The sequence below is a fragment of the Buteo buteo genome, chromosome 7 (assembly GCF_964188355.1).
Source record: "Buteo buteo chromosome 7, bButBut1.hap1.1, whole genome shotgun sequence".
NCBI classification, from domain to species: Eukaryota; Metazoa; Chordata; class Aves; order Accipitriformes; family Accipitridae; genus Buteo; species Buteo buteo.
Genome location: NC_134177.1, coordinates 8989256 through 9015539, shown reverse-complemented (window position 1 = coordinate 9015539; position 26284 = coordinate 8989256). Strand labels below are relative to the sequence as shown.

The 26284-nt window shown below is 45.2% G+C and overlaps 1 protein-coding gene across 8 annotated transcripts in view; it reads right to left on the bottom strand.

Moving 5' to 3' along the window:
- Positions 1–26284, bottom strand: part of LOC142032604 (calcium-activated potassium channel subunit beta-2) — a 154688-nt gene that overhangs the window by 15403 nt on the left and 113001 nt on the right. For 6 of the 8 annotated variants that reach the window (XM_075031417.1, XM_075031416.1, XM_075031414.1 and 3 more), the window contains one exon: positions 2365–2475. The exons of the other annotated variants lie outside the window; for them this stretch is intronic. In XM_075031417.1, coding sequence (XP_074887518.1) covers positions 2365–2475 — 111 coding nt within the window. The remainder of the gene's footprint in view (positions 1–2364; positions 2476–26284) is intronic. 8 annotated transcript variants of the gene reach the window in all.

Below are 26284 nucleotides of genomic sequence, written 5' to 3'. Positions count from 1 at the left end.
TAAACTGGACCAAACGAAACCAGTGTTTTGGTTTTCCAAGCTTACAATGGTGTGGAAAGCCTAACTGACACCTGAGAAAGAATGAGGGCTTGGCTAGGTTTTCGAAGCATAAAAAGTGGCCGTTGGGGAACAGTGGCTGTCTAAACCAGCAATGAAATACATACATTTTGGGCCTGATCCTGCACAAAGGGATGCCTGAGAGATACCTTCCACCCAGGAGGAGGTGATTCCTCCACAGCAAGTGACCCATTGCTGCACAGGTTATTATTACAGTGCAATTCCTCAAAAGTCTGTGAATGTAGCCTGTGTTAGGTGACAAATTTGCTGTTCCACGTGACAATCTTCCTGTCTGAAGTTTAAAGAACAAAAATTCCTAGGAAAGGGTCATTTAGGGGAAGTCATTTCTCTAAAACGCACCGCCTGTTTGATACCGTGATGCTGCTGGTGATCTTACACGTGTTAAAATCACTGCCAAATGCTGGCGGATGAGTTTCTCCCACTCACAACACTTGCTCTGTGTTCACACCTCTCTTCTGCAGTCCTGAGGCTCCAGTCAGCACTCCCCTATTTCCATTTTCTCTTCCTCCCTTTCCCTCCTGCATTTTATTAATCACCCACAGAGTATGAACAATTCCTTCTGTACGGCTCTACAGGGCCACCTGGGAAATAAAACCACCCAACGCTTGAAAAGGCACCTGAAATTACCATGGCTGGTGTATAAGTATAGAGATACTGCTTCCTACCTCCCGATTTCTGCAGGCAGGCAGGGGTGAGCTCTGCCCAGGGTTTAAGCCGACCAGACACCGGTGAAGCCTGTTTAGCACGGTGCTCAGCCCAAGTTAGTAAGTCCCACTGAAAGGCATGGTGTGAGTTGAAGGCCGTGCTAATCAGGAGCACATGGCTTTCAGCCAGCCCAATGTGTGGGCAGATATCTCCTCCAAGTGTCTAACCTTGGACCATCCTGTCCGTGACAGTGTTTTAATGCAGAAGAACATTGGCCTGGGGAAAATTCAGTTAAAGAGGAGACTTGCAGACGTACATGAGGCAGTTAGATAACCAGCTCCAACCGAAAGTCCATGGAAACCTGCTGCCAAGCTGGCCTTTGTGGCTTCAAAATGTCTGTTTGGGATCGGATTGTCAAAAGAGCTGAACACCTATGCAGCCTTTGCAGAAAATTTCAGCAAATGGGCCAATTCTCCAAGGAAACTTGGTGTCCTGAGGGCAGCTCTGCTGCCTGAACTCATGAGTGCATTTTCCCAAGCAGATGTCGGCAGTAATGTCTCATTAAAATAACTGAAGGCTGTGTTTTACTAATTGGCACTGTAGATACATTGACCTCTGTTTTTGTTTCACCGGAGTCTGATTTTTTGTGATTAAATTTAATGGTGACTGCAAGAAGAACTGAAGGAGAGGAGGCAAGGAGGGAAGGGGGAAAGGAAAGCGAAGAAAAGAAAGGGAAATGTGTCCAGTTGTGACAAGACAAGCTCTCCAGCAAATATTACTACAAAGGAGAGAGATTTTGGAAGGGTGAGTCTGAGCACTACTGACAATTGTTCCTTCATCAGTGATATTTAACTTCTTTCGTTCCCAACTGAGTGCTGCCTTTGTCTGCAGACATAAAACTTCTCCTTCCCTTTCCTTCTCTTCTGCGTAATTCCCTGCTCTCCTGGGAGATCCAGTCTCATTTATTCCTCTGTCTCCTTCAGCGTATTCCCTCCAGCAACGCTACTTAAGTGGGCTGGTGTGCTACCAGCTCACTTTCAAGCCACTCGTCATCCCCCAGCTATTCTGCAGTGTATTGCGCACACGCTCCTCCTCACACACCGTGCATAGAAACATCTCTGACAGCTGGATGCATCACCCAAATGTGTAGAAGTTAGGTAGGGCAATGATCTGGCGGGGAGAGAGGAGGCAGCGTGTGTGTGCTGTCCGGAGAGGGGTACGGGAGGGGTGTGGGCTGATGGCTGGAAGCAGGAGACCTGCAAAAGGCATAAAAGCTTCACAGGGGTTGGAGCCGGGGCTGAAAACCTGTGGCTGGGGATTAGCGTGCTTTTAAATGTGCGATGTGTGCGTGCTGACCTCAGAGATGGTCACGGTGTGCTGCTGGTGTCCTGGGAACAAGGAAGACTTTGGCCATGGCTCTGGCGTTGTCCCTCCACTCTGTTTTGGCTTGGCGTGGTAAGCCTGGCACTCATCGGCTGGTAGGTGGAACAGTAGCCAGGGTTGGGGGGGGTGTGAGAGGCAAGGGACGGACACCCTTGGCAGCCCTCCTTACTTCTCTAGTGCTGCCACGGGAGAGAAGCTACAGGCCACAGTCCTAAAGATTCAAACCCGTAAGAGACAATCAGCATAGATGCCGTTTACCTTTTCTCATCATGTCTGTAAGATGTAGAGCTCCGGCCACTGGTCCAAATAAACATTTTAGAGGGTTGCCCAGTGTTGGCTTTGCTCGCTGCAGTGGGACGATGGAAGGACCTGGGGGAAGAGGGATATTTTTTGTCACTGCCCATCCAACGTGGCAGACCACATTATATCCAGAGTGCCAAATCCCCTGTGGCCGTGCCCAGTGTGCTCTGAAGATGGACCATTCATTAACTCAAGGTGAGATGTAAAATAATGGGGATGACAGATCAGCGTGTGGGAATGAAGGATAAATCTCATTAGCCCCACTGGTAAAATGTGATCTTGGCTAATCAGGCTTAGCTATGCTCCACACCGCAAAGGACTTGCACCATGGACAAGCAATCATCAGTAGTTTAAGAAAAGGTAATAGCTGCTTCCAATGTTCTTATGGCAGCATTTTTGGGGGACAAAGTGGCTATTGTTTAAGCACATGCACGCTCATCACAGTTTTTTGGTTGTACTGCAGCTCTCACTGAGGTGATGCTCTCAAGGAAGGTGTCTGAATGAGGCAAAAGTATGATTCATAAATGCAGTATTTTGTGGAAATGTAACTGATGTGACGAAGTTGTCTTTTCCCACAGAGAAATTACTGTCCCAAGGCCATTTGGCCAGACCAGTTAGATTCCTGCCCCGGGGCTGCTTTGTTTCACAGCGGGATATGAGACCTGCTGCCTTCTCTCAGGCCCTCAGGGTCTTCTGAAGAGGGGAAGAGTCTGAGGGGTTTCATTTTAAGGACTGAATCTGAACCCTGTACTTCAATTAGATCTCATAGAATCAGAAATATGGAGTTGAAAGGATCTCAAGAATTGTTGCTGCTCTCTTACCCTGATTCAAGGCACATTCACTATATCTGTCATTCCTAGCGGATTTTGGTTACCCTAGATCAACTGAACGTGAACAACCATCTTTCCAGGTGGTAACTTCATTGCCAGGCTGGAAGCATAGGCTATATTGGACCTGCTAGTGGGGCTACAGCTCCCCTCATAGCTCCTCCTAATCTTCTCCTGTTTTAGTGAGGCTCAGTTAAAATCTCCATCTCTGAGAATGGGACCCTTCCTGGTGAGGGCTGGAATTTTGCAATATTTCATGGCACAGCACTTTGTGCTTTTACTCCGTTCAGAGAAAAGCTTAAGAAAAAAAAGAAATGCTCCAGATACCAAATACTTTAATGCCGAAGTTTTTCATACACTAGGGGCCATTCTTTAGCTCACTGAAAAATAAACTGACTGTTGATGCTGTCAGCAGAGAAGGCACATGAATTCCTCAGCGCTCCTCGTCTGAAAAAAGTCTGTAATGTCACTATCTACATAATCATGCAAAGGGCTAATTTCAATATTTGCAGAGTGGCGAACCTGGGAGAATACTTAAATCCTGTAGAGGTGGCTGCAGGGGAAGACTGACGTGGACGGGAGCCAAAATCCATCCGTATGCAGGCAGGCTGATGGGTGCCAAGGGACTGGGTTCTCCATCTGGAGTCAGCCCAGAGCCCTACCACTGGGTCCATGACACAGACCCAGGGCAAACTCGCACCCCGGTTGGGCAGCTGGCTGGCAAACTGGCCAAACTGGTGACACCGTCACCTCCTCCCTGCTGCAACCCTGCTGCCATGCTCAGAGATGCTGGCTCGGGACTGGGACTTGCAGGCAGGGACCTTGCTTGAAATAAGAGATGGTAATACTTGATGAAGGTTTTGCACTGCATTCATGCGCGGCAAATTGGACGAGGCAGCGGTCCAAAAGAAGGGAGGCAGAAGGAGGGGAATCTTCCCCAGACCTTTCCCTGACCCTGTGGTCATCGCTGCAGCTCTGAGAGCCAAAAAAGACTCTTTTCTTTCCTTACAACCACTGTAGTTAAGTATTGGGGAATAAACAATAAGATGAGGTACTTCCTCCCTGAAATAACTATGGTTTAGAAGGTGGAATAGCCAGGAACTAATCAATATAACCACCGACTAGGAAGTGTTTTTAGAGTGATACTGGCCAGAAATTTGGGTTACAGGACCTTGGATCTAATCCTCACTCTGGTATTTAAGATTGCATCCACACTACCTCAGACAGCACAACAGCGACCACCAAACCTGCACCGAACGAGCTGGTGTTTCTGCATTGAGCAATGCAGGAGGGCTCAGAGCAACTATACAAGGGCCTGGAGGCCGCATTGGATATTGGGCTGAGACCAGTCCCAGGCTGAGTCTCTTAATGTTGGAAAATAAAATTATATAATTGCCACTGCACCCTTTAGGATGTCGCACATGAGCTGCACGACAGGAAAGCCTGGCTGGCTGTGCTGCCACAGCCTGAGTGGTCCCAGAGCCATCAGGAGATGGTGGTGAATGCTATTAGAGAGTCTGTTCTTAATTAAGCAAAACTTGGGCACACATTAGAGGTGATCAGCAGCTTCTGCTGCCTGTCTGAGTCTACAGGGACAGCTGGGCAGGACTGCCTGGGCAGGGAGGCAGATTTGCAAGCTCCAGAACAAATTGTAGGAGCGCCGCTGGGGCAAGAGCTGGGCGAGAGGTGTCTATCCCACCAAAGGGATGCCAGAGGAGGAAAAGGGGTGTCTCTCTTCCCACCAAAGTCAGAGTGATTTCAGACTCCCTTATAGTGCCAGTGCCCTGGAGCAGTCCATATGTGACAGCATTAATGCTGTCTGCTTCATTAGTTGGGCGATCCAAGCTAACCATCACTATTTAACACACAATTGCACGCCTAATTTTGTGTAAAATTGTAAGACCGATGACATCACAGCAGCCACTCCAGAGGTCAGATGTAAGCAACTGAAGTCCATGGTTCCTTTCGGCGGGGGTTAGCGGTAAGGTAGGAGCCTTTTGTGGAACAGTAACGATACAAACTCCCCAAGACCCTCCTTTGAAGGCCTTTGGAGGACTTGTAACCTAGAACGGTTACAACCTACACAATCATGTCCTGCCCCACCAGGACAGTTAGCAAACTTCCGTGCCTTTCTCCTCCCCTGAGTTAATCCCAAGGCAGGACTGTGAACCCCATTCCTTCCCCATCCCCTCTCTCTTTTCTGAGAAAACAAGTAGCACTACTTTTTTTTTGCCCATTGCCTCTCTGAGTCAGCTGCTAGCAACGTATTTTTATCATGCAACAAGTAATCAGCCTGTGAAACTCATTACTGCAGGATGTCAGCCTAGCATTTAGAGTAAAAGTGGATTGTGCTATTGCTTGAACAGATGGAGCACCTAAAGTCATGACAATACCTGCTAAAAACAGTTTAGAAGAGGTGCTTTAAGCTGCTTTTTGACTATCAGGAGTCTGTAGGGGATATTCCTATAGGGCAGGTTACCAGGAAACTGCTGTACTTGATGTGACTTTTGCTAGACTCAGGATGCTGTGTTGGACTCCGGGCTTTCTGCTTGAGTTTGCCTGAACATTGCCGTCTCCTTCATTATTTACCCGGTGTGGCATCAACACAGTTGTCTCTTGGCACAGTTGCCACGGGCACAGGCAAGGAGCCCAAGCTTCGTTTTTTACAAAACATGCCTCGTTCTTCACATTTGGGTCTATTCTGAATAAATGCATGTTTAAGACAATAACGCAGAGTAAAAAGTGTGCAATCTCCTATGAATACATGTAAGCCTGTGCCTAGGGCCCTTTACTGCTCTGCGCTGGCCAAGGAGCAGCTCTAAAGGTCCATGATGCTGACATAGTGTGTCTGCCCCACTCCTCCCATCTTCCCCTGTTCTCATCCTCCTCCTGAACGTTATCTTCTGGTGAATTTTATGGAACTCCGTAGAAAACCTGACAAGGTTTCAACTTTTTCAGCCATTGCAAGATGAAGACTTAAGATAGTTCTTATAAGATTAGAACTACTCTGCCCCGTCCTAAGGAGTGTCAACACGTCCACCCAACAGCAACCACCTGAAAGAGGACTGCAGTGTGAAGAAAACATTTGGGGGGGGCAACATTTGCTTCAAATTGCTCCAAAAAAGATGTAATTCTGAGGGTGAATCTCAAAATCCTTTAGCTGGTACCTTGGGAACTACATTATGTGCTCTGTTGTCTTCACTTTCACCCTGGGCTGGCTGCTTTCCTTCCTCAGGCTTTGGTTTATGCCAGGATTGGTATGAAATGTTCCTTACCTCTACGTCACCACATCTGTGAACAGCCAAAGAGGAATACTGCAGACCATGGTTTTAGATGGAAAGCTGGGGTTTACATGTGTGTTTATCTGTAATTGCCTCTGTCTATGTTTATGTTAATCATAGGGTTTCTGAGACCTTAGAGAACCATTTATGGCACCAAACTAATGAGCTTTGCTCCCCTTACAGCATTTCATTTCCTGGGCAATGTGGCCACTGTAAAAAGAGAAGCACCTGCATTAATTTTGCCTCATAAAAGACACCCTGAGTCATCAAAAGCCAACAAAAGCTCACGATTCACCTAAACGTATAATCACTGACCTCCTAAGCTTTGTCTGAATACACCCATGTCCTGCACTGTCCACGCTGCCAAGTGCTCTGGATGCTTCCTCCCAATATTTCCCAGCCAGAGGATTCATTTGAACCCTGAGACAGTTCCCTGTGAGCCCTGAGGTTTTCCTGCTAGTCCACACGTTAACCTCTCCCTGTGCCACAACGTGGCGGTCAGTGCCAGTTCTTGGGCAGACAGGGAGGCTGCTGTTGAGTGATGGGAGATATTTGGTCTCTCCCATGGCTGGAGAGACTTTTTTTGGGGGGGTCCCACCTACCAACGCCCATGGGAAAGGGAAGAGGTTAGAACCAGGCATCAAAGGCAACCTGCAAGGGGACGGTGGTTCACTCTGAGGTGAATTTACTGAATATGGACAGTTAGACTTTATGCCCCAATAGGTCTTACCCACACCTATGTCTGACCATACTATGTTTTCCTATGGCTTTTCTGAGTCAGAAAAAAGGGAGAAGTGTTGTGTGGTGAAGGATGGGAGAATAAATAAAATGGCCTGTTGAATTTCTGATGTAAAGTGTAGCCTGACTGCTGGGTAGTCTGGCATTCAGGTGCAGTAGTGCGTGGAAGAGTTTCCAAGGCAGTGTGGTGGAGGTAACTATTCTATTAAAATGCCCCTGTCTGATTCAGGAGATGATCCAGGGGAGTTTTCTAGTCCTGGTATTGAAAGAATGTAAGAGCTGGACCCAGGACTAAAACCAATGCCTGAAATGTCTGAGTCCCAAGTATGGTCCATGGCAACATGAAGGGGTGGATGGAAGCAGAGCTACACCAGGGAGAGTGTGAGGAGAAACCCAGCTGGGTGGTAAAAAGTGAGCTGGTGTCTGCCTGGGCTATCTGAGTGAGACCCACCGTGGCCGTGGCCGTGGTTCGACACGAAAGCCCCAGTACACATGCACCAAGGGAGGTCTCACTCACCAGCACTGAAGTTCCAAACCAGAAACCAGGTGAACACCTAGCTGGCAATCCCCCTGTTCTGACCCAATTCAGAGAGCAGTGTTTCTTGTGTAGCCAAAATACCTGTTTTCTCTGCAGGTGTCCATCTGAGCACAGTATCTGCTTGCCCTAATCCCACTTGTCTGCGGCCAATAACAGAAGAACAGCAAGCGTGGACCAAGAAGAACAGCAATAAGCTAACTCATAAAAGAAATGCATCTGCATTAGTAGAAGACAGTTACCACTTAGGGAACATTTAACGCTCTGGCAGCAGCAACACTAAATTGTGATGCAGCAACAGCAATATCAAATGGTGTATTCCTGCCTCGTGACCGGACTTTGCTGTACCGCAAGCTAATGGGCACGGTGCAGGACAGAGTGACATAAATAACTGTTCTCATTGGAGCATCTCAGGAGCAACGCCTGTACTAACTGACTAATCCAACTGGCAGATGACCTTGAATTTGGGGTTCCTTATTATGGCAAGGGGAAAATGGACAACGGGCAGCTGGTGTTAATGTACTGATGAGAGTTTAGGAAGACTGATGGCTAATGATGCTTCATTAATGAATTCACCTCTATTTCTGGCCCTTCTCCTAAATGTCCCCAGAGCTCAGAGCTTAAAGCTGAGCTCTCCATCTAGTTTTTGAGTAGAATGAGGGAGACAGCCTGGACCCAGGGCGGTCTTGGTGGGGTCCCATGGCACAGGCATGTCTAGGACACTCCATGTCCAAAGGAGGAGGAGAATGGAGCTGCCAGTGGCAACTGAAGCCATCACATGGGGATGCAGCTTAGCTGTATGTGGAAAACAGCAGTATTTAGGTTTGTTTTCAAAGGCAAAATATCTTTTAACTTCAAGTCATCCTTAAGATTGTTAATTCCCTCTCCCCAGTATATACAGGAGTAAGAGAGAGAGTCAGAAAGGCTGAGGTATCTACACCTCTTTGCTACATGACAACATGCAATATGTTCACACTTCAAAATTAAATATTCCAAAGTAAGTTCTAAATCTTCCAGGTTTACATCTCATTATATTTTTTTCTCCAGTGCTGGTGTTCTGTGTTTTGAAAAATCTTTCAAGCCCTGCCATTTAATGATGCCTTTCATCCCTTTCATTCCCCTTTCCTAAGAGCTACCTTCCTAGTACGAGTCTAAGTAGCACCACACAGCATGGCTGTAGACTTTATAGTCTTTGTTCTTCCTGATCTTTTTAAATTTAACTTCCTTCTCCACTTTTTCTTTTCATCTTTTTTTTTTTTTTCCCAGTGCCTCTTCCTATACATTACTATGCCCATCATGACTTGTTTCACTTACCTTGGCCCCACTGTGTTAGTCTTAATTATTGTGATTTAGTTGATTGAAGCAGCAACTTTTTGAGAAATTCCTGTGTCTCCAGGTCAGCTACAAAGGAGAGAGCTTCTATCTGTCATCACAAGCAAGAGAGTCCCAACTTCTCTTCTTTGGCGACCTTCTGGCCACCTTGGAGCAGTCTGACACTATGGCTTCAGCTTCCTCATCTGTACAAGGGATGTGCTAGTCCTGTCACTGTACCTGGCAGAGGACATTTTCAGGCCATCTCCAGGTAGCAGAGACTGTAGTGAAAAGCCATCCCTCATTACCATCCTCATGTTTTGGTGCTGGTGAGTTTGCAATCCAAGCACGAGGCAATGCCTCTCTTGGCACGTTGCAGTGGCTGGGGATCAACGTTTTTGAGGAACAGCTGAGGATAATTGTCCCCTTTGCCTGTCAGGACTCTGCAAACATTTTTAGCTTTTTGTGCTGATTTTGAATTTACGTAGCAAGTGAGACATTGGACAAGCACTGTATTCATCATCTCAGCTGCTCTCTGGCTTTAGAGAAGGGCACAATCTGCCTGTAAAATGGGCTGCCTTTGGGAGAGGGTGCAGCAGTAGCAAGTGCTGGGTCACCCCCCTGCAACGTGCCCCTAGTCAGTTGAGCCAAGAGGGTTTTATGGGGAGATCTGCTCTGCCAAACACCAGGTACCATTACACTGATGAGGAAGGATTCTGGGAGTGAGAACGAAGGCAGTGAAAGTGCTGCGCTACCTCACTTGATACTCTCCTTTAAATCTTAGCACAATTCTCTGTAATTGCAGAGGGATATATCACCCTGGGTGCTGCACTGCACCAGAAGAGCTATAAGGCCCTGGACCAGGCTGGCCGTGCTAAGAGCACATGGATGACAGTGAGATGCCCTGTCTCTTGCGATCATGCTGTGACAAACTCAGTGGGAAACAGAGAGAGGGTGAGAGAAAGGAGATGAAGTGGAGGTTCACTGCTGCGTTGCTCCTCCATTCCCAGGGCTGGGAGGTGTTTCCAGCTCCAGCTCCATGCTGAATTCAGTCTGTTTGATGGTCATCAAGAGGGAATGACCTTCTCCCCAGCTGAGATTTTGTGGGTACCCACTTGACCAGATCTTAGAAGAGGCTCTTTTGGATACTAAAAAGACTATTTTTAAGAATAACTGGTTGCAGAGTGGGAGCTGGAAACCTCTAACTGCTGAAGCCAAGTGGCTTCTGACTCGACTCATATGCCCCTGCACCACTGTCATCTCAGGGCCCTGGGATTTACACCCCAAACCGTGAAGCAACAGGGTGTTGGCACCGCTGTTTTACAGGTGATGAACAGAGGCACAGAGGCTGCTGAGACTTGGCCAAAGTCTCCCAAGAAGTCTGCGGTGGATGTAGTGGAGAAAATAGCCTAAAAGATGGTGGACAACCACTTTCCACCCAGCAAATAGGGAAGAGAGCCAAGACACATACAGATTCCCGTGTCAGAGAGCAAAGGCAGAGCCTTACTTTGGGGAAGCGCCAAGTCCATGGGGACATCCCTTCCAGCTCCAGCTTTGTGCAGCTGTGCCTCAGCTTTACACTGTCCAGAGAAGACCTGATCTGAGAAGTACACGGCTTTTAAATATCCCTGAAGAGAGTGTTTCATTTCAGGAAAGCAGCGCTAAAACCCTGATGGTGTGTTTGTGGGTGGGAGCACAGGGAGAGGAAGGGTGCTGAGCTGCTGGGGACAGGGAGGGCACAGCAGCAGCCCTTAGGGAAACCACGAAGGAGAAGCAGATCACACGAGCGATGCGGCTGGGGAGAGAGGTGAGGGCAGAGAAAGATAAACAGACGCAAAGCAGCACCCAGAGGAAAAGCACAAACAGGCAGGGCAGATATGGCAGGAGCGGTTTTTCTCCTACCTAATTCCTTGAGCGGGTCAATCATCTTTTATCTCTTTTGAGTCAGTCCCCGTGCCATCGAGAGCACCAGCCGGAACAAAGCAAAGGCAGAAGCGAGCTAAAACTACTGCCCAGCGGGAAGTGAATGCTCTGGCACTATTTATTTTTGAGTCCACATTTGGATTAGCTGTAAAGAGCTGTGTGGATAAGCAAGCAGGCAATTACAGCTGGGACGTGCTGCTGATGAATGGAAACAGCTCCAATCTGCTCAGGACATATTGAAATTCTAATTCAGTTACATTCCTTTAGTTACAGAGCTCATCACAGACACTAAAAGAGATGGGATTAAAAAATAAATACAACTCTTATGTTGCCTTTGGTCTGCCTTCTCTGCTCCCCTTCCCCCCCCCCCCCTCACCAATTTTAGCTGTTGTTTGACTTTATTTTCTGTGGCAAAATACAGCACTCTGCATTTAGTCTGCTTGTTAATTTTTACGAGGATCTAGCAGACTGCAGCTGGCTGAATGCATGCACTGTTAATGGGTGGGCAGTCAGCATGAATACTAGACCGCTGCTGAGGTTTCACATGTCACATCTTACTAAAGCCCATTACCTAGAGATGTCTGTTATTCTTGCAAAAGTGTGGGTGTGCCACTGAGGCGCAGAGCAAGGAGATGATTTGCACAAGCTCCTCAACTGGCTTCATCCCTGGTTCGGACCAGTGCTCAAGTCCACCAGCCCACACTGCTCCCCCAGTAAGCAGGTTGGCGTCCTGCTTTGGGTATCGGTGTAAAGCTACTTCGCCGTTGCAGGCAACTACTTTTGCACTGGGTTGTGCAGGTACGTGAGGGAAAGATCTGATCCAAACCAGTGGCCAGGGAAGAGGACCAGGAGTGCTGGATCAGCCCTGCCAGTGTGACCTGGCAGTTCAAGCAACTTATTTAACTACATGCTAGTTGAGTTTTCCTGGCTGTCAGCAAGAGATACGGTATTAAACCTGCTGGCATATGCACAGAACAGTTAGTTGAGATCTAAATGTCTGAGATCGCCAGATGGGAGGAATAAGAGGAGTGTGAGCTCGGGTCTCCAACTGCCTGGCAGTCATGCTTCCCTCATGACCAGTCTCTTGGATCTGCTGGAGGACCTCTGAGTGCAGAGAGATGTCTACAGACAGGTTGTGAATAGTACTGACCACATCAGTACTGACCACATCAGCTCAGAAATCTGGTTATGACAGACACTGGGTAGAGATTTATCACCTCCCTCAAAACTAAGAAATGGGCTTGATGGGGAAGGACAGATATAATAGCTCCATCCTACCGATACGACCAAGCACGGAGCTGTGAAATAAACACCTCCGTGGTGAAAGCAAACACCCAGTTTGACTCTCACGAGCATCTTTCCTCTTTGTCTTATTACAAAAGTGTAAATTTTGCAGCATAAACACTCTGTGGTGGGTCCTCATCCTTTCAGGACACAGACTTCACCATCTGTAGCCTTCTTAGTCGAGTATGATCAGTTGCCATGTCAAATTCATAAAACAGAATTTTGTGCCCAAGTGCTGCAGAAAAGCACTGGAAATATTTTTTTCATGCATAAATTTAATGTAATTTTCACAGAATTGAACATTTTAAGTGGCCTTATTTTTTAAAATGCAATTCTGTAGTAGCAGCCACCTTTTGGCTGCTGAATCTAAGCTGTGTACAATATGGCTACATCTCCATGGACCTCTGAACTCACACATGTGCTCTGTGGAGCTCCCTGTTTGCTTTGTCCACTGGTAAGGATCTCCAAGTCACATATTAAGGACAGAGGACTACTACCTGATTGTAAAACCAACGCAAAATCCTAATTCCTACAGGAAAGGTGCATGCCCTAGAGAGCAGTTTCCAGCATAAGAAGAAGGAAGCGTTTCTAATGGATTCATTCGTAGTTAGGGCACACATCAAATCCAGCCTGATGAGCAAGACTGGGAGAAAGTTAGAAATTAAGTGGGTTACAATAAGGCAGAGATTAGAAAGACCAGGAATACAAAATAAAAGATAATAGTGGTGTGCACACACAAGAGAGCATAGAAATAGCTGCATATTGCAGAAAGGTGGTAATGAAATCTACAGAGGTAGTGGCATGAAGTGGATGGGAAATGTGGCGGAGTCAATGAGTCAAATGACTACTGAGACGCGACTGATGAGCCAGGCTTAGTACAGTGCTGCACCAGTCTATTAGGTCAAAAATCAGTGTAAGAACTAAATCACCTGCTTTGTGGATGAGTTCAGTGTGTGATACACTGGAAGGTACAGATGCAGATTTAGCCTCCTTAGAAAACCAATAACTTGAGAGCTCGTGAATTTCTGTATAGATGCATTCCTGTAATATGCTTTTTAGCATAAAACCAATTTTTCTTGAGACTCAGGAAAAAGATAATGAGAAAGAACAAAAGCAAAGTCTCTATAAGAGAGAACAGTGTACCTATGCCCTCTACGCAGTTTTGAACCAACAAAGGGAACAAAAACTCTCCAGTCTTCTGAGGCCAGCAGAGCACTCTGAACAGTGAAGGGGCCATGTCCATGAAACAAAACCCCAATGTATTTTGGTCTCAAGACTGGTCTAGAAATGAAAACAATGGTAGGAGCAGGCACAGACGCTTCCATTCCTCATATGGCAATAATCTATATTAATTACAGCAAGCATCCAGCTTCGAACAATGTCACTGCAGTGCTATTACTGTTGAAAAGTATTGAGTTTCCAAGGAGGTGAATGTCTTTTTCTCTCCCTAATCATGATTACTTGGCTTATACTTGGGCTAAGCTTTCATTTAACCAAGATAAATGGATATTTCCAAAACCAGCGAGTTAACACTATGCATCACATTATTACTCTCTTCTCAGATTTCTTGCCTCGTGTGCTATTTTACTTGGCTGCTAAACACCAATAACAATAAGAATAGGAAGGAGGAGCTATGCAGGATCCCATATGGATTAAAGATCAAAAAAATAAATAAATCTGGTTTTGACCCGTTACTTCGTCCTATTATGTGCTAGCATTTTCCTTCAATCAACATAACATAACAATGTTATTTTGTCCTATAATTTCCCTTTCTCAAAACATGAGTGCCCACACCACATTTTTGCAGACACCACCAGCCTATCTGACTAATATTTTGTTGCTTTCTATTTGGAATCCGTATTTATCATTTAAGCTTATGTGCCAATACTGTAGGTTAACATTCAGAAGAGCAGATGGGGAATTAGAGGCAAAACTTCTGTCAGTGATAACGGGACTTCTACGCTTCATTTCCCCCAGGGCACAGAGAATGTTTTCCTTTTCAACAGTGCTGGGCAAAAGTGCCTTAAGGAACCCGTGGCAGCAAAACTGTGTGCTGGCAACACCCTGAAGTTGTCAGGATGTGGGAATAGATTTTCAGTTGCTGGGCCATTTGTGGGAAGTTATTTTGTAGTAACTCCTGGAAGATACCCATCTCGGTACAGAAGTTCAAGTGCAAAATAGCCAGCAAAAATTGCCTTTCTAGAAAAGTCAGTGAGAGGTCTGGCACTGAACAGTTTCTCCTACACAGGCTGTTCACCTGCCCGGAGGTCCAGCTTTGGATGACCAGGGCAGGCTGCAGATCCGGGAGAGGTCCCTAAACTCTGCAAATCCTGTTATTTCGGTGGCCATCCCGCTCCCCGGTCTTCTGCCCTGCTGCTGGGGAGAACTGCAAGGCTGTGCGTGGGCATCTTAGTGCGCGTGGGTGGCTTCCTACCCACCTCCCGCAACTCCTTACACAGTGGTGGTGTCCAGGACGTGCCACGTGTCCACGTGAGTGGATGTGCGAGGTCTACACGTGTTGTGCCCTTCATCACGGAAAAAGATTTCACTTTTCTCCAGCAGCTCTGTGCACCATCCCCTCTCACACGTTCAAGGGAAGCTACCCGGTGTGTTGGGCTCCGGCACTTGCGATACAAAGGACTTCGCGAAATGGGAAGCGGTTCATCTGCCGTAGGCACAAAACTCCTTTGTGCCATCGAGGAGTGACAGTCAGACGAACATCCCACCTCTGTCTTGGGATGGCACCTCACTGGGATTGACCATCCCGTACTCTGCTGGCTTTGCTCTGGGCAGCCGCCACCCAGCAGTTGCTGAATGACAGGAGCTATCAGGATCAAGACAAAATTCACTGTCCTAACGCCAAATGTCACGCAGGAGATTAAAAGCAGATCCTGGCTGCTAAAACACACATTGAAGACACGCTAGAGGCCTGTCCAGAGAGCAAGAGCTCGCCCCTAACCTTGACTGCCACGCAGATGGGATTTGTTCCAATAATTACTACAGATACGGCCCGCACTATCTTACTTTCTCTGACCTTTTTCTATAGAGTGTCCAGCATTTGGCCAGCCTCTACTCACCTTCTTCACAACAACAAAAGGCTTTTACTAAGCATTTGATACTGCCATTAATGAAACAAGGAAATAGATGTTGAAAATCAGAACATGTGGGTTATGTCTGTATTATCTACTCTTTAGGGGAGTTTAACAATTGCCTGTTAATTTTCACCCTTTTTGGTGCTTTTATGAAAGCTTTTCCTGTCTGTCTTTCCTAACAGTCCCTGAGCACCAGTAATCATGTGAATTACATTTGAATCAAAATGCAGAAAAGCTGTGTTTTCACATTGACCTTCAAATCTTGAAGGCCATTTCCACCTCCCACAGGATACAGTGGGTGTGTATCTTATTATAAAGGTGCTTTACAGCATAGCTTGTGACTGAGGAGGCTGCTAAGGTAAGTTTAACCAAAAATGTTTCTCATATGTACATATTCTCAAGATCCTATCTGGCTACTAAAAGCTGGGATTTGAAGTCTTAAATTTATTTAGATCAATTTAAGCAAACAAACCTGTAGGAAAATTTGTTAATATACCAGCTAACACCCTGCAGAGGACTTGAGCTGTCTTTGTTATAACACTCTCACTGTAATAGAGTGTAGTAGGTAAATAAAAGCTGGTAGTCTTCCTCCTAATGTGTTCACAGGGCTTTTCTCCCATATTAATTTGATAGTAGTAATTCAGAAAATCTCAACAGAGACTGCTGTAATATGGACTGTATTTTTACTTCAGAGGGTGTAAAATTTAACTTTCGCCCCCACCTGCTCCTCTTCTTTACACTGGAAATGCTGTCATGAATTCCCCAGCTCAGCTTTTTTTTTTCTTCTTCTTTTAAAGCTGATGTACAAGCTTAATGAAGCCTATCACTTCAATGTTTTTTGATATGTACTTCAGAAGAGAGTGGGTACTTGATTCTCTTCTTATTTATGCCAGCAAGGTCAGGAGCCAAATGCAGAAGCAAGCAAAGGGGTAGGGCAATGCCACAGAACCCGTCAGCACCAAAGCAAAGGCATTTCTTCAGTTTGCTGTGGTCCCTTGGGAAATCCTAACAGCTGGACTAATATTGGATGTAATTGAAGAAATACTCCCCTTAAACTAGGAGGAGGTTCAGTATCTAAATATAATCCCTGCTGAAAGAATGCTCAAAAAATGAATTTTGACCTTCATGCCAGCCAAAAAGAGATTTTCAGTAGCTGTAAAGATTTAAAAAATTATGTGGAACATTTTGTCCAATAGTAGCTTTTTGATTTCTTCATACTGTTTGTATTTATTTTTACCTTTTACCACAATGGAAATTCAAGTCCAATATTCAATCAAAGTCAAGCGTTTTATCGCCTTTCCACTCAAATGCCTGAGTCAGATGCTTAAAATGTAACACCAGCAGCACTGTGAGTAATGGATATATAAGTACATGGAAAATCAACCTTTTGCACTATAGCCCAAGGAAGTGCCTTTTCTTTTTTTCTTTAGCCTGGTGGAGTCATTTGCTATCAGAACATGTTGCCATCAAAAGTGATCTGCTATTGGTGCCTTACAGCTATTGGAAAATGTTGCTACTGGAGTATTTCAGTTGCCAGAGCACTCCCCAGTCAGACCAGTTTGCTGGTGCAAATTTCTGAGCTCGCGGCAGAAGCGCTGCTATCAAACGCGTTTGTCAACTGGGAATCAACAATTCGCTTCCTCTCTCAGGTGCAGAGAAAAGCAATGTTCATTTAATCTGGAAGGTGGAAAGCTGGAGTAGAACAAGAATGACCATCACTCTGTGCCTTTCCAGCTTCCCTTTATGCCCCTGGGAATTTTGATTTTCTTCTACCACCACCTCAAAAGCTCTTGCTTCCTTCACCACTGCTGGAGCAACAGTGCTTTTGGCAGCCAGTTCCTTCTGGGGCTTTCTAGTCCCAGGCTTGGCCTGACGTGAAAGTGGTGGGAGAGGATGGACTGACTGGGAGACATCACACCCAGTTCTGTTCCTGCAGGTTTCGATGCCCAAAACAAATTCACATGGGGCATGCAAATATTGGGCATTAGCCATTGAGCAAAGATATCCACGTGCGGGTTCTTACACCATGTACCCTGCAGTAAATACAAACCAGTCAACCAACCTGGAAGTTCAGGTTGGCTCCAGGAGTGCCCTGGCTCTCCTTTCTGCTCAACTCTGAATGAGCATCACCCCAAGCGTTAGCTTGGCAGTACTTGGAAGAGTACCAGCAGTTACAATAAGTAACTGACAGTATCTCCTAAGCATCTGTATTTTCACTTCTATAGAAAACATGGAGCTGATCTAGGAGTACTTAATTTGGGAGCTGTAACACAATCACAGTGGAAAGCAGTGCTGGAAGACCACCCGTGGATTTCAGCAGATCAGATCCCCTGTAGTTAAACTAAATGTCATCACACTGTACATGGCTGCTGATTTCAGGTTTGCTAATTTGTAAAACAATGTAAAGAAGATGCTGCAGTTGTGAGCAGAGCAGCTGAATTATAGATACTTAGGCAGCACTGTAGGGATATGAATTCTGTTTATTGCACAAACCTGCCTCTATAATTAATAGAAATAGTAATATTTCCTTACTCCATTTTCATTAATTCAGACTGATAGCTTTGGAAGATCAGAATGGATTAGGAAACATAGTTTTGGAAGAATAGAAGAGAACCAGAGGACTTTATTGGCTTTTCAGCATCAGTCCAGACCTCCTACTTCAATGTGCAAGGAACAAAATTACTAGCAATGCTCTGTGTGTAACAGACCATCTGTCACCATAATTGTAACTTTATTTTATTTTTCCCTGCTTCTGGGTGAAAAGATCCAAACTTCCCTAGCTGCCTGTCTGAACTGAACATTATGAAATGTATTTTAAAACCTTGAGAAACAGCCACAGTCAGTCCAAAGCCCGCCTAAACCCCAGCAGCTCTCTAACACCAACACTGGCACCTCCCAATAAAAACTGGCTTCAGGGTTTTCCTAACAAGCTGCAAACGATCCAAACAGCCATGTCTCCTTTAGCAGGAGTTTTATAGGCCTTTCCCCCTCTCTTAGGAGGCGTAAACATATCAAGGTTTAAAATTGCGCTTCATTTATCTCAGTGGTATAGTATGACATTGCTCCCACAGAAGCACTGGTGATACTTCATCGCGGTAGAGAGGAGGGCACCGCGTGGAGCAGAGCTGATGCATGAGCTGGCTTAGCCATGGGCGGCGACAACCCAAGTATAGTTTGGGCTTTATTTTATTATTTTGGATGCTTCAGGGATTGGAAGCAAGGAGTATCCAGAAAGGAGCATGAAAACCAGACAGCTATACAAGGGGCTTTTCATCTCTCCTGGTGGAAAGCTTTGTCCCCCAGCCCCGTCCCTCTTGGGGTCAGAGACACAGGAATAGGTCTGTCAGAGATGACTTATTTTCCCAATGATTCATTGAAAAAAATATTAATCTTAATAGCTTTCTAACATGAAGTACATACTGACCACTGAACCGTTCTAAGAAAGGCCTTTTATTGATACGGCTCCTTAGCCAAATGTAATGCAATTAAATGATTGGATTTCATTACGCGTATTGACATGGTGTCGGTGACAATTTCCATTCTCCCTATTATTTCTATAAATAAAGTCATCTGCCATAATTAGAAAATATGAACGTGCTAAGATCTCCATTAATTCTTCCCCATATTAATCCAAGAGCTGGGCAGATGTTTATTAATACCTTGTTACACTGCGTTCATCAGCTGTTACCAAGAATAGAAAGGCTGAGACCTGATCTCACGCTGAAGGTTAAATAAGCGCAGATCTGGCTAAATCATGGAATCATGGAATAAATCTTGGCTTCTGGTTAACTTTTGGACAATATCTTTGCTTTTTCAAAGCAAAAGCATTTCATATCAAAATGCTTTTTAAACTTTTAACCTCTCTACCCCTCAGTGTGCTTTGGGCCACATGTGAAACCCAGCAGGGTCCTCCCCCCCCTCCAGCAGTGACTTCAGCAGTCCTTCAACTGCATCTTGATGTCTGTTTTGATTTCAGTGGAGCTGAATTACATCAGCCTGTGACCTGCCCTCTGCTTCTCTCTCCTGGAAGGTATTTAAGGAGCAGCGGTGCTGGGTGAGAGCATCTTCGGTGCCGGGCACCTGCTGACGGGTGCTTGGGATGGATGCGAGGAACAGCAGGCGCGGATGGACCTGCACCAAGCCGCGATGGGTGCTGCAACCAGCCTGTGGGACCTCATGATCCCTCCTGGGACCTTGTGGTTGGCAGGTTTCAGAGCTGGTCTGACCTCTGCTCCAAGACATCTTCCACTGTCACCTTCACTGGGTCTTCTACCAAGAAGCTCCACAGCTTACTTATGTTTTCCGTGAAAGTACTTTTTTCCTGTTTCTTTTAAATCTTGTGCTCAATAACCTGAGGTCACTTCCTGATCTTCTTCCTCTTTCCTATTTGTCCGGTGTTTTCTGTCTCTTCCCACTCTCTGTTCTTTCTCACCGCCACCTGGATCTGTTCTCTCGACACTCGCTGCCCGGCTTCGGTGCCCATCGGAGCACCTCCGCCGACTTCAGCAGTGCCGCATTGACTTGCACCAGCAAAGCAACTGTCCTGCGACCTCTGCAGTCAGAGCAGATGCTTGGCTTTGTCTGGGTCTATGTGGCTGTATCAAGGAGCTCTGAGGTTCAGGCTGGTGCCAAACTCCTGCTCGCTCACGTTCCCGGTGTGCTCAGGCTGCCTACAAGGAGAGGAGGAGCTTGATTTCTGGGATGAGCCAAAAGAAGTACAAACAGTGCTGATTCACATCAGATGTTCACAGAAACAGTGCACAAGATATATGTCTGTTTTACTGCATTGGGACTACAATGGAGCCTATTTCCTTATTTTAGGAAAAGTTTAAATCTTGCTGGCAAAACTTGATGAACTTCTGCTGAAGGACTCAGCATTCCAGGTGAAACCAATTTTTTTCAGCTGATAATTATTGTAATTTTTTTTCAAGATCTTAATATTTCCATGTACGCTAAAGTGGATGGGATGAAATTGTACATATCTTGTGACCTTCTCTCCCCAGAATACTGGGGTGTTGCCATTCCTCATTTAAAGTCAAGCAAAGCTGGGATTTACTTTGTAGGGTAAGATGTAATGCACTGAAGTCGGTGAGGCAGCACTTGGTCTGAACCTCCCATTACATTTTTGGCTGGGCCACACCTGAAATGAAACTAGAGCACGTTGTGAGTTGTCCAGGGCTGGAGCTGGCCTTTCTTTACTGCTGTACCCAGCACTGAGCAGTTGGGGCTCTTGATCTTCATCAGACCTCGAAGAAGAACTTAAATAATATTTTCAAGACAGGCTGTCCACACTACAGTGAAGACAGGCATGACCCAAAGCCTACCATACAGTCATCAGCCTAAATCCTGAATTGTGAACTGGCTGATATGTACTTTGAAAGACTGGTGGCGATGGCTGGCCCATCCCATCCTATGGCAGCTTCAGACGCGAGCAAGGCAGAGGAAAAATGGCTCAGCAAACCCAAAAGACACGGTTCAGGTCAAAACTTCTCTTGACCTCAGAAAAGAACGTGGGTGCAAAATTAGACTGCCCAGCCACAGAAAACATGTATGTGGATACCCGTGCTGCTCCTGTACTCTTCCTGGGTTGATTTCAGCAACAGCGCTCAGACCTTGTTTTGTACAAAGTCATTTTAAATTCACATATTAAAAAAACCCTGAATAAAATCCAATGTTGCTTCCACCACTTTCTAGCCCTTGCCCATCTCTTTTGAGCTGGATGCTGCTTCCCTGTTCCCCTGTCTGCCACCTCTGAAATTATCCACTTACTTTTTGCACTCTCTTTCAATTTCTCAGAACTGCCTTTGGAGAAATGCTTATAAACAGCTATTCTTTGGGTCAGCATTTCAATTAGTTTTAAATTGTACATTTCTTTTTCCTGGGTCTTTACTTATTTATTATTATTTGTATTGAATCTTCTCCTGAGAGTTTGCATTGATTCCGATAACTCTGTTGGGTGCTTATCTGTATAAATAGATCAATAGCTTTTGGACTGTGCTTTCTGAAGCAATAGACTGAGAGGCTTGCTTCGAACTTGAAAGCTTCTATGCTGAATTTATTAATACAGCAAGCTATTACAAATGTATGATCCATAAAATTACTTCAGGCCCACGCTAAAGTAAGTGGACTATGTATGTTTTCTTCCTGGCCAGTTGTATTTAAGCAGTTCCAATCTTACACGTCCTTTTTCCATTACAGACACCCTCAGTTCATCGGGGAAAGGACACTACTGATGCCATAATGACACTCTTTCCAGAGTTGACAGGGTTGGCTTCATGGCTGGTCCCAGCAGACAAGGCCTTGTGGATTATCCTGGGCTCCACCAAGGGACTAACCTAAAGGGAAGATCTAACAGGAATCAATCTCCCATCTCAAATGAGAGATGCTCCCTTCTCTTATACTGCAGTAAAACAAACCCTCCTCTAATCTGATCCAAATTAAAATCAGGCACAAACTAAGACTTTCATTTTTATTTCTAGCTTGCTCAAGGAAAGACTTCTTTGCGCTGTCTTCCTCCAAGCCAATTTTGGGCTAAGTGAAAAAACATAGTTCCACAAAATCTCTGTGTGAAGCCACCAGGAACGCAGCAAGATAATAGTGTAGCAAGATAAGGGGGATTAAGATTGCTTCTGGGCTTTTTAAGAAATAAGGGGTGAAAAAGTTAATGGAACACTCAACTGGGAGACATTGCTGGGACCTGCAAAAAGTGATAGATCGAGATAGCTGGCCTCACAGCAGTTGCGTTGTCTAAAATACCATTGCACGGCCAGCCTTTTCCATGTATATTGAAGCCTGCTGAATTCCACATGGACTATGGCATGGAGCCTTTAGGAGCTATGGGTAATGAAGCTGATCATTTCCAGCTGATGTGTGCAATAAAGAAGTAGCTGAAGTACAATGAACTGGCCATTAGTGAAATGAGAAATACGATGGCTGGCAACACAATGGCATAATCATTGCAAGATGGGCGGCATGTCTCTTGTTGACTATTCATGGATCCCTCAGAGGATGAGACTAGGATTCTTGTGTGGGGTCTGCCTATTGACTACACCTCATTTAAGAAGGTCTGATGTTTGCCTCCCATCCACTTGTGATTTTTCTCGGTCAGTTTGGTTCTTGTTTAATGCAGGAAAGGGCTCTGGCGCGAACACAGCGGTGCCTGCTACGCTCCGTGTTCAAGAGCAGTGCATATTGAGAGTTTGCTTGTATTGTTGTGGAAATTAGATGCTACTTTAATTGCTGTGGTGAGTTTGAGTAGAATATTCTGTGGAGACAATAACAGCCACCGACAATCCAAATCCAGTGGAGGCCTGATCCAGCTTGTATTGACGCTGATGAAGTATTTCTATTGTACTTAATGGACATTGGCCTCAGCCTCAAAAGAGTGCACTTCAGATTGAACTTCTCTGCTTTTGCAGAGATCTTATTAGATTTGCAGAGTTGGTATTAGATTTGCTCAGTGGTATGAGAACATTACTATTCTGTTAAATTACTTTTTCAGTTAATAATATATTCTTTTCTACAAGGATTTTTCTTTCTTAAGTCCTTTTTACCTGTTTGCCTTAGGCTGGTTAGGGAATTCATTCTCGCTTTCTGCCTTGAACTACTACATGCCGTTATCTTGCAGGGTTAAACAGCTCTTGTCCACTTCTCAGATGAGTGCTCTGTATGCTAAACTTGATTTTTGTTCCTTGGGCAGGGAACCTGCCCTTTTTTACTGGTGGAAGCTAAACAAGAAGAGCCTTGTGAATTATGAGGCAACCTAAATCAAAACAGGTTCTTGACCCCAATCTCTTCCAGGGCAAGGCTCAGCACTAACTTCTGGGGAAGCCCTCCTCATACCTGAGCCTTTTCTGTCACAACATAGAGATACACTTTGTGAGCCCATTTTTAATGAAACAGATCTCTGAGATCTGAACTGTATTATATTATTTGTAGAATTTACACCTGTAATACTAGCAGCACGCTAAGTGCTATGAAGACATGTTGGAAGACAAAGTCCCTGCCTAAAGAGCTTAATATTCATATTTTATTAAAAAAAAAAATATCCATACTTTGAGGCTGTAAGATACCGGATTAAAAAGGCTTTTCTCCTTAAATTAGCTCACAGAAATATAACCCCCTGAAGGCAGCAAAGGAGACAGCTGTGGAGGGAAGGGAGCTAGCACTCCTGAGTACAAAGCGACTTTCAGCTGCTTCATCCGGAGAGGCACTTTCAGCCTCAGCCTGGGGTCCCTATGGACACTTTTATCCCTGGGAGCCCAGCTGGGATCAGAGAGGGTCAGATCCGCTGTTTCCCCCCCCAGCACAGCATTCCATGCGTAGAAGCGAGACCCAGCCCTGGTCCATCTGGGACAGGGGAACCAGGGGCAGTGTGATGGGAATGTAGCCTTTGGATCTGCCTGTTCAAATGGCAGCCCTTGCTATTGGAACAAAATCAGATCACTCTTCCTTTTTGTCAGAAGTCAAGAGCGTATAATGCACAGTTTCTCAGTTCTGATTGCTGTGCATAGATAGCACTATTCCTGATATTTTGTCACAGTGTAATTATTTGCTATTTCTATGCACAGCGCATCAGTGTCAACATTCTTTATAAAAATATATTAAATTATTTAAAAACAAAGGAAAACTAAACAATAGCATATGAAGAAATCTTTTGGAAAAGGTTGTATTTCTGTATCAGGTATACTTGAAATTTAGTGGAAGTAGGATACTTTTGCCATAATGGACAACAGTGAGAGTGAAACGGAGCACAGTGCTCAGGAAGGGAACAGTGAATGCGACTGATATGTTTTTGAGGAGAGGAAGGCAGACCCACCATTACATGTTGATGGTTGAGAAGCAGAGCTGACAAGAGTTTTGAAGCCATAAGTTCCAGTTTGTTGCAGAATTTTAATGTGTTTCCACATGAGTGATATTTGGTTAGATATTGTAAGCACAGTACTGGAAAATTAGGATTAGTGAATGAGTAAATTAAACCGAAAATTGGGCAAAGAGATTTGAAAGTAGACGTAAGTGCTTCGGTCATGATGGGCTTTGCTCTCCAAGGAATTTTTATTTTTTGTTTACATAGTCTGTGAATTCTTACTGGATTTGAAATTGTTTCCATTACAGATGCTAAAGATTTTGCAAGGAAATCTGCTGGGGTTATAGAAGGACAGTAACAGAACAACAACAGAAGAAATGTAGGTTGAAAGTGATACAGTTTTGACTTAATGATCTCTTTTTTGTGAAATGCTCATCACAGATAAAATTTCTGGGCTTCGTTCCTGGCCGCAATGCAATGACAAAACCACTCAACGCAAACCTCACTGAGCCGCTCCTGTTTCTTAAGAAAACGTCTGTTACACGGCCGAAGTCTTTGCGGGGTTAATTATTTCTGAAACCCAAGCGAGACACGAAGAAAACAGCACAGATAGACGCAAGGGCATAAATAACTCTGCCTATTAGCTGCACGGTGGGGAAATCACCCAAAGGCGGGGGGCTGAGGAGATGGGTCCGTGGTGGACTCTGGGGTACGCCAGCGTGCCCAAGCACCTGCACCGCAGCACCCTGCCAAACGCCTTAAGCTAAATCCACTTCCCAACAATGGTACTTTGATTAACGCAGGAGTCGGGGTGCTGTGCAAACCAGCCTCGTGCTGACACTGAAATGAACCAGACAGCTCAAATATGAGAAATGGAAAAAGCAATAAGCATTAGTAAAAGAAAACAGCAGGTCGTGCGTAGCCCCAGTGACTTTGTCAGTATATTGTCTTTTCCACAAAGATCTGACATTTTTTGTATAGGTTCTCAAGGAACACTGCAAGAATATTAGAGAGAGAGGGGAACAGAGATGCAGAGCAGTCCGATAACTTACCATGATAGTACGTCCTGAGTCAAAATGACATCCAAGGATTCCCTCTCCAATTTGTGAGGTTAGATCATGCTGATTTTATCAGCAAGGTCATTTTAGCACCCATGCTTAATCCAAAATCTAGTCTGATATTTGCTTAGGAGATTTGAGTAATCTCTTTAAGAGAATTAACAAGTGCTGAAGTCCTAAGGAACAATCTTCTCTCAGCCCTGTCTGGAGCACAAGGATTTGAGGTCAAAGCTAGGTGAAGGGTTTTTTAAGACGGCGTGGAAACAAATGAAATACTCTTAGAGACAGTCGGGTTATGGAGAATGGAGGCACAAAGCCTACAAATGATTTTAGGTTTTTTGGGTTCAGTTGTCTGGCTACCCTGGAGGCAACCCACGATGTGCTGCATGATGCTCCAGTACTGATAACGTGATACGCAGAGCGGCTTGCTCTGGCCGGTTTCCCCTCTGAGCCACATACACCTGCAGTCAGTGGCCAAACAACACGTGAATGTTTTGCTGCCTTTTCCAACATCACCGTATGCTGCCTGTTGGTCCTTCATGATGCAGCCCTGGCCCTGGAGCTGTGTGATGGGAGCTAACTGCTAGTTAAGGGAGCGGATGGGAAAATTCAATGAAACGGAGTCACTGATGCTCAAATGCCAAGCTGTTAAATCTTAAGTAATTCTTAGTTCAGAAATCAGTTGTCTTTTTTTTACAAATAATTAGAAAGAAAATCAGTGAATATAAAGTCAAATGTTCACTTGAGGCTCTTGGTTTAAATTTTGGGAAAGGCTTTGAGGAATTGGCTTTGAATCCTTGCATCCACAGCTACTCTGTGTGCTCTGGTTGTTGGATGGATCTAAATTAAACCATTTCTACATGTTCTTATCAGCAAATATGTGGTTGACATCGCACAAGATTAGCCCTTCTCTGGCAGATCAGTCCAAGAAAATAACGAAAATCCCACAAAAGCAGGGTTCCCACAAGAGTCCTATCAAGTCAGGCAGAACAGTCACCTAGCAGCTCATGGTGGTGTTGTACT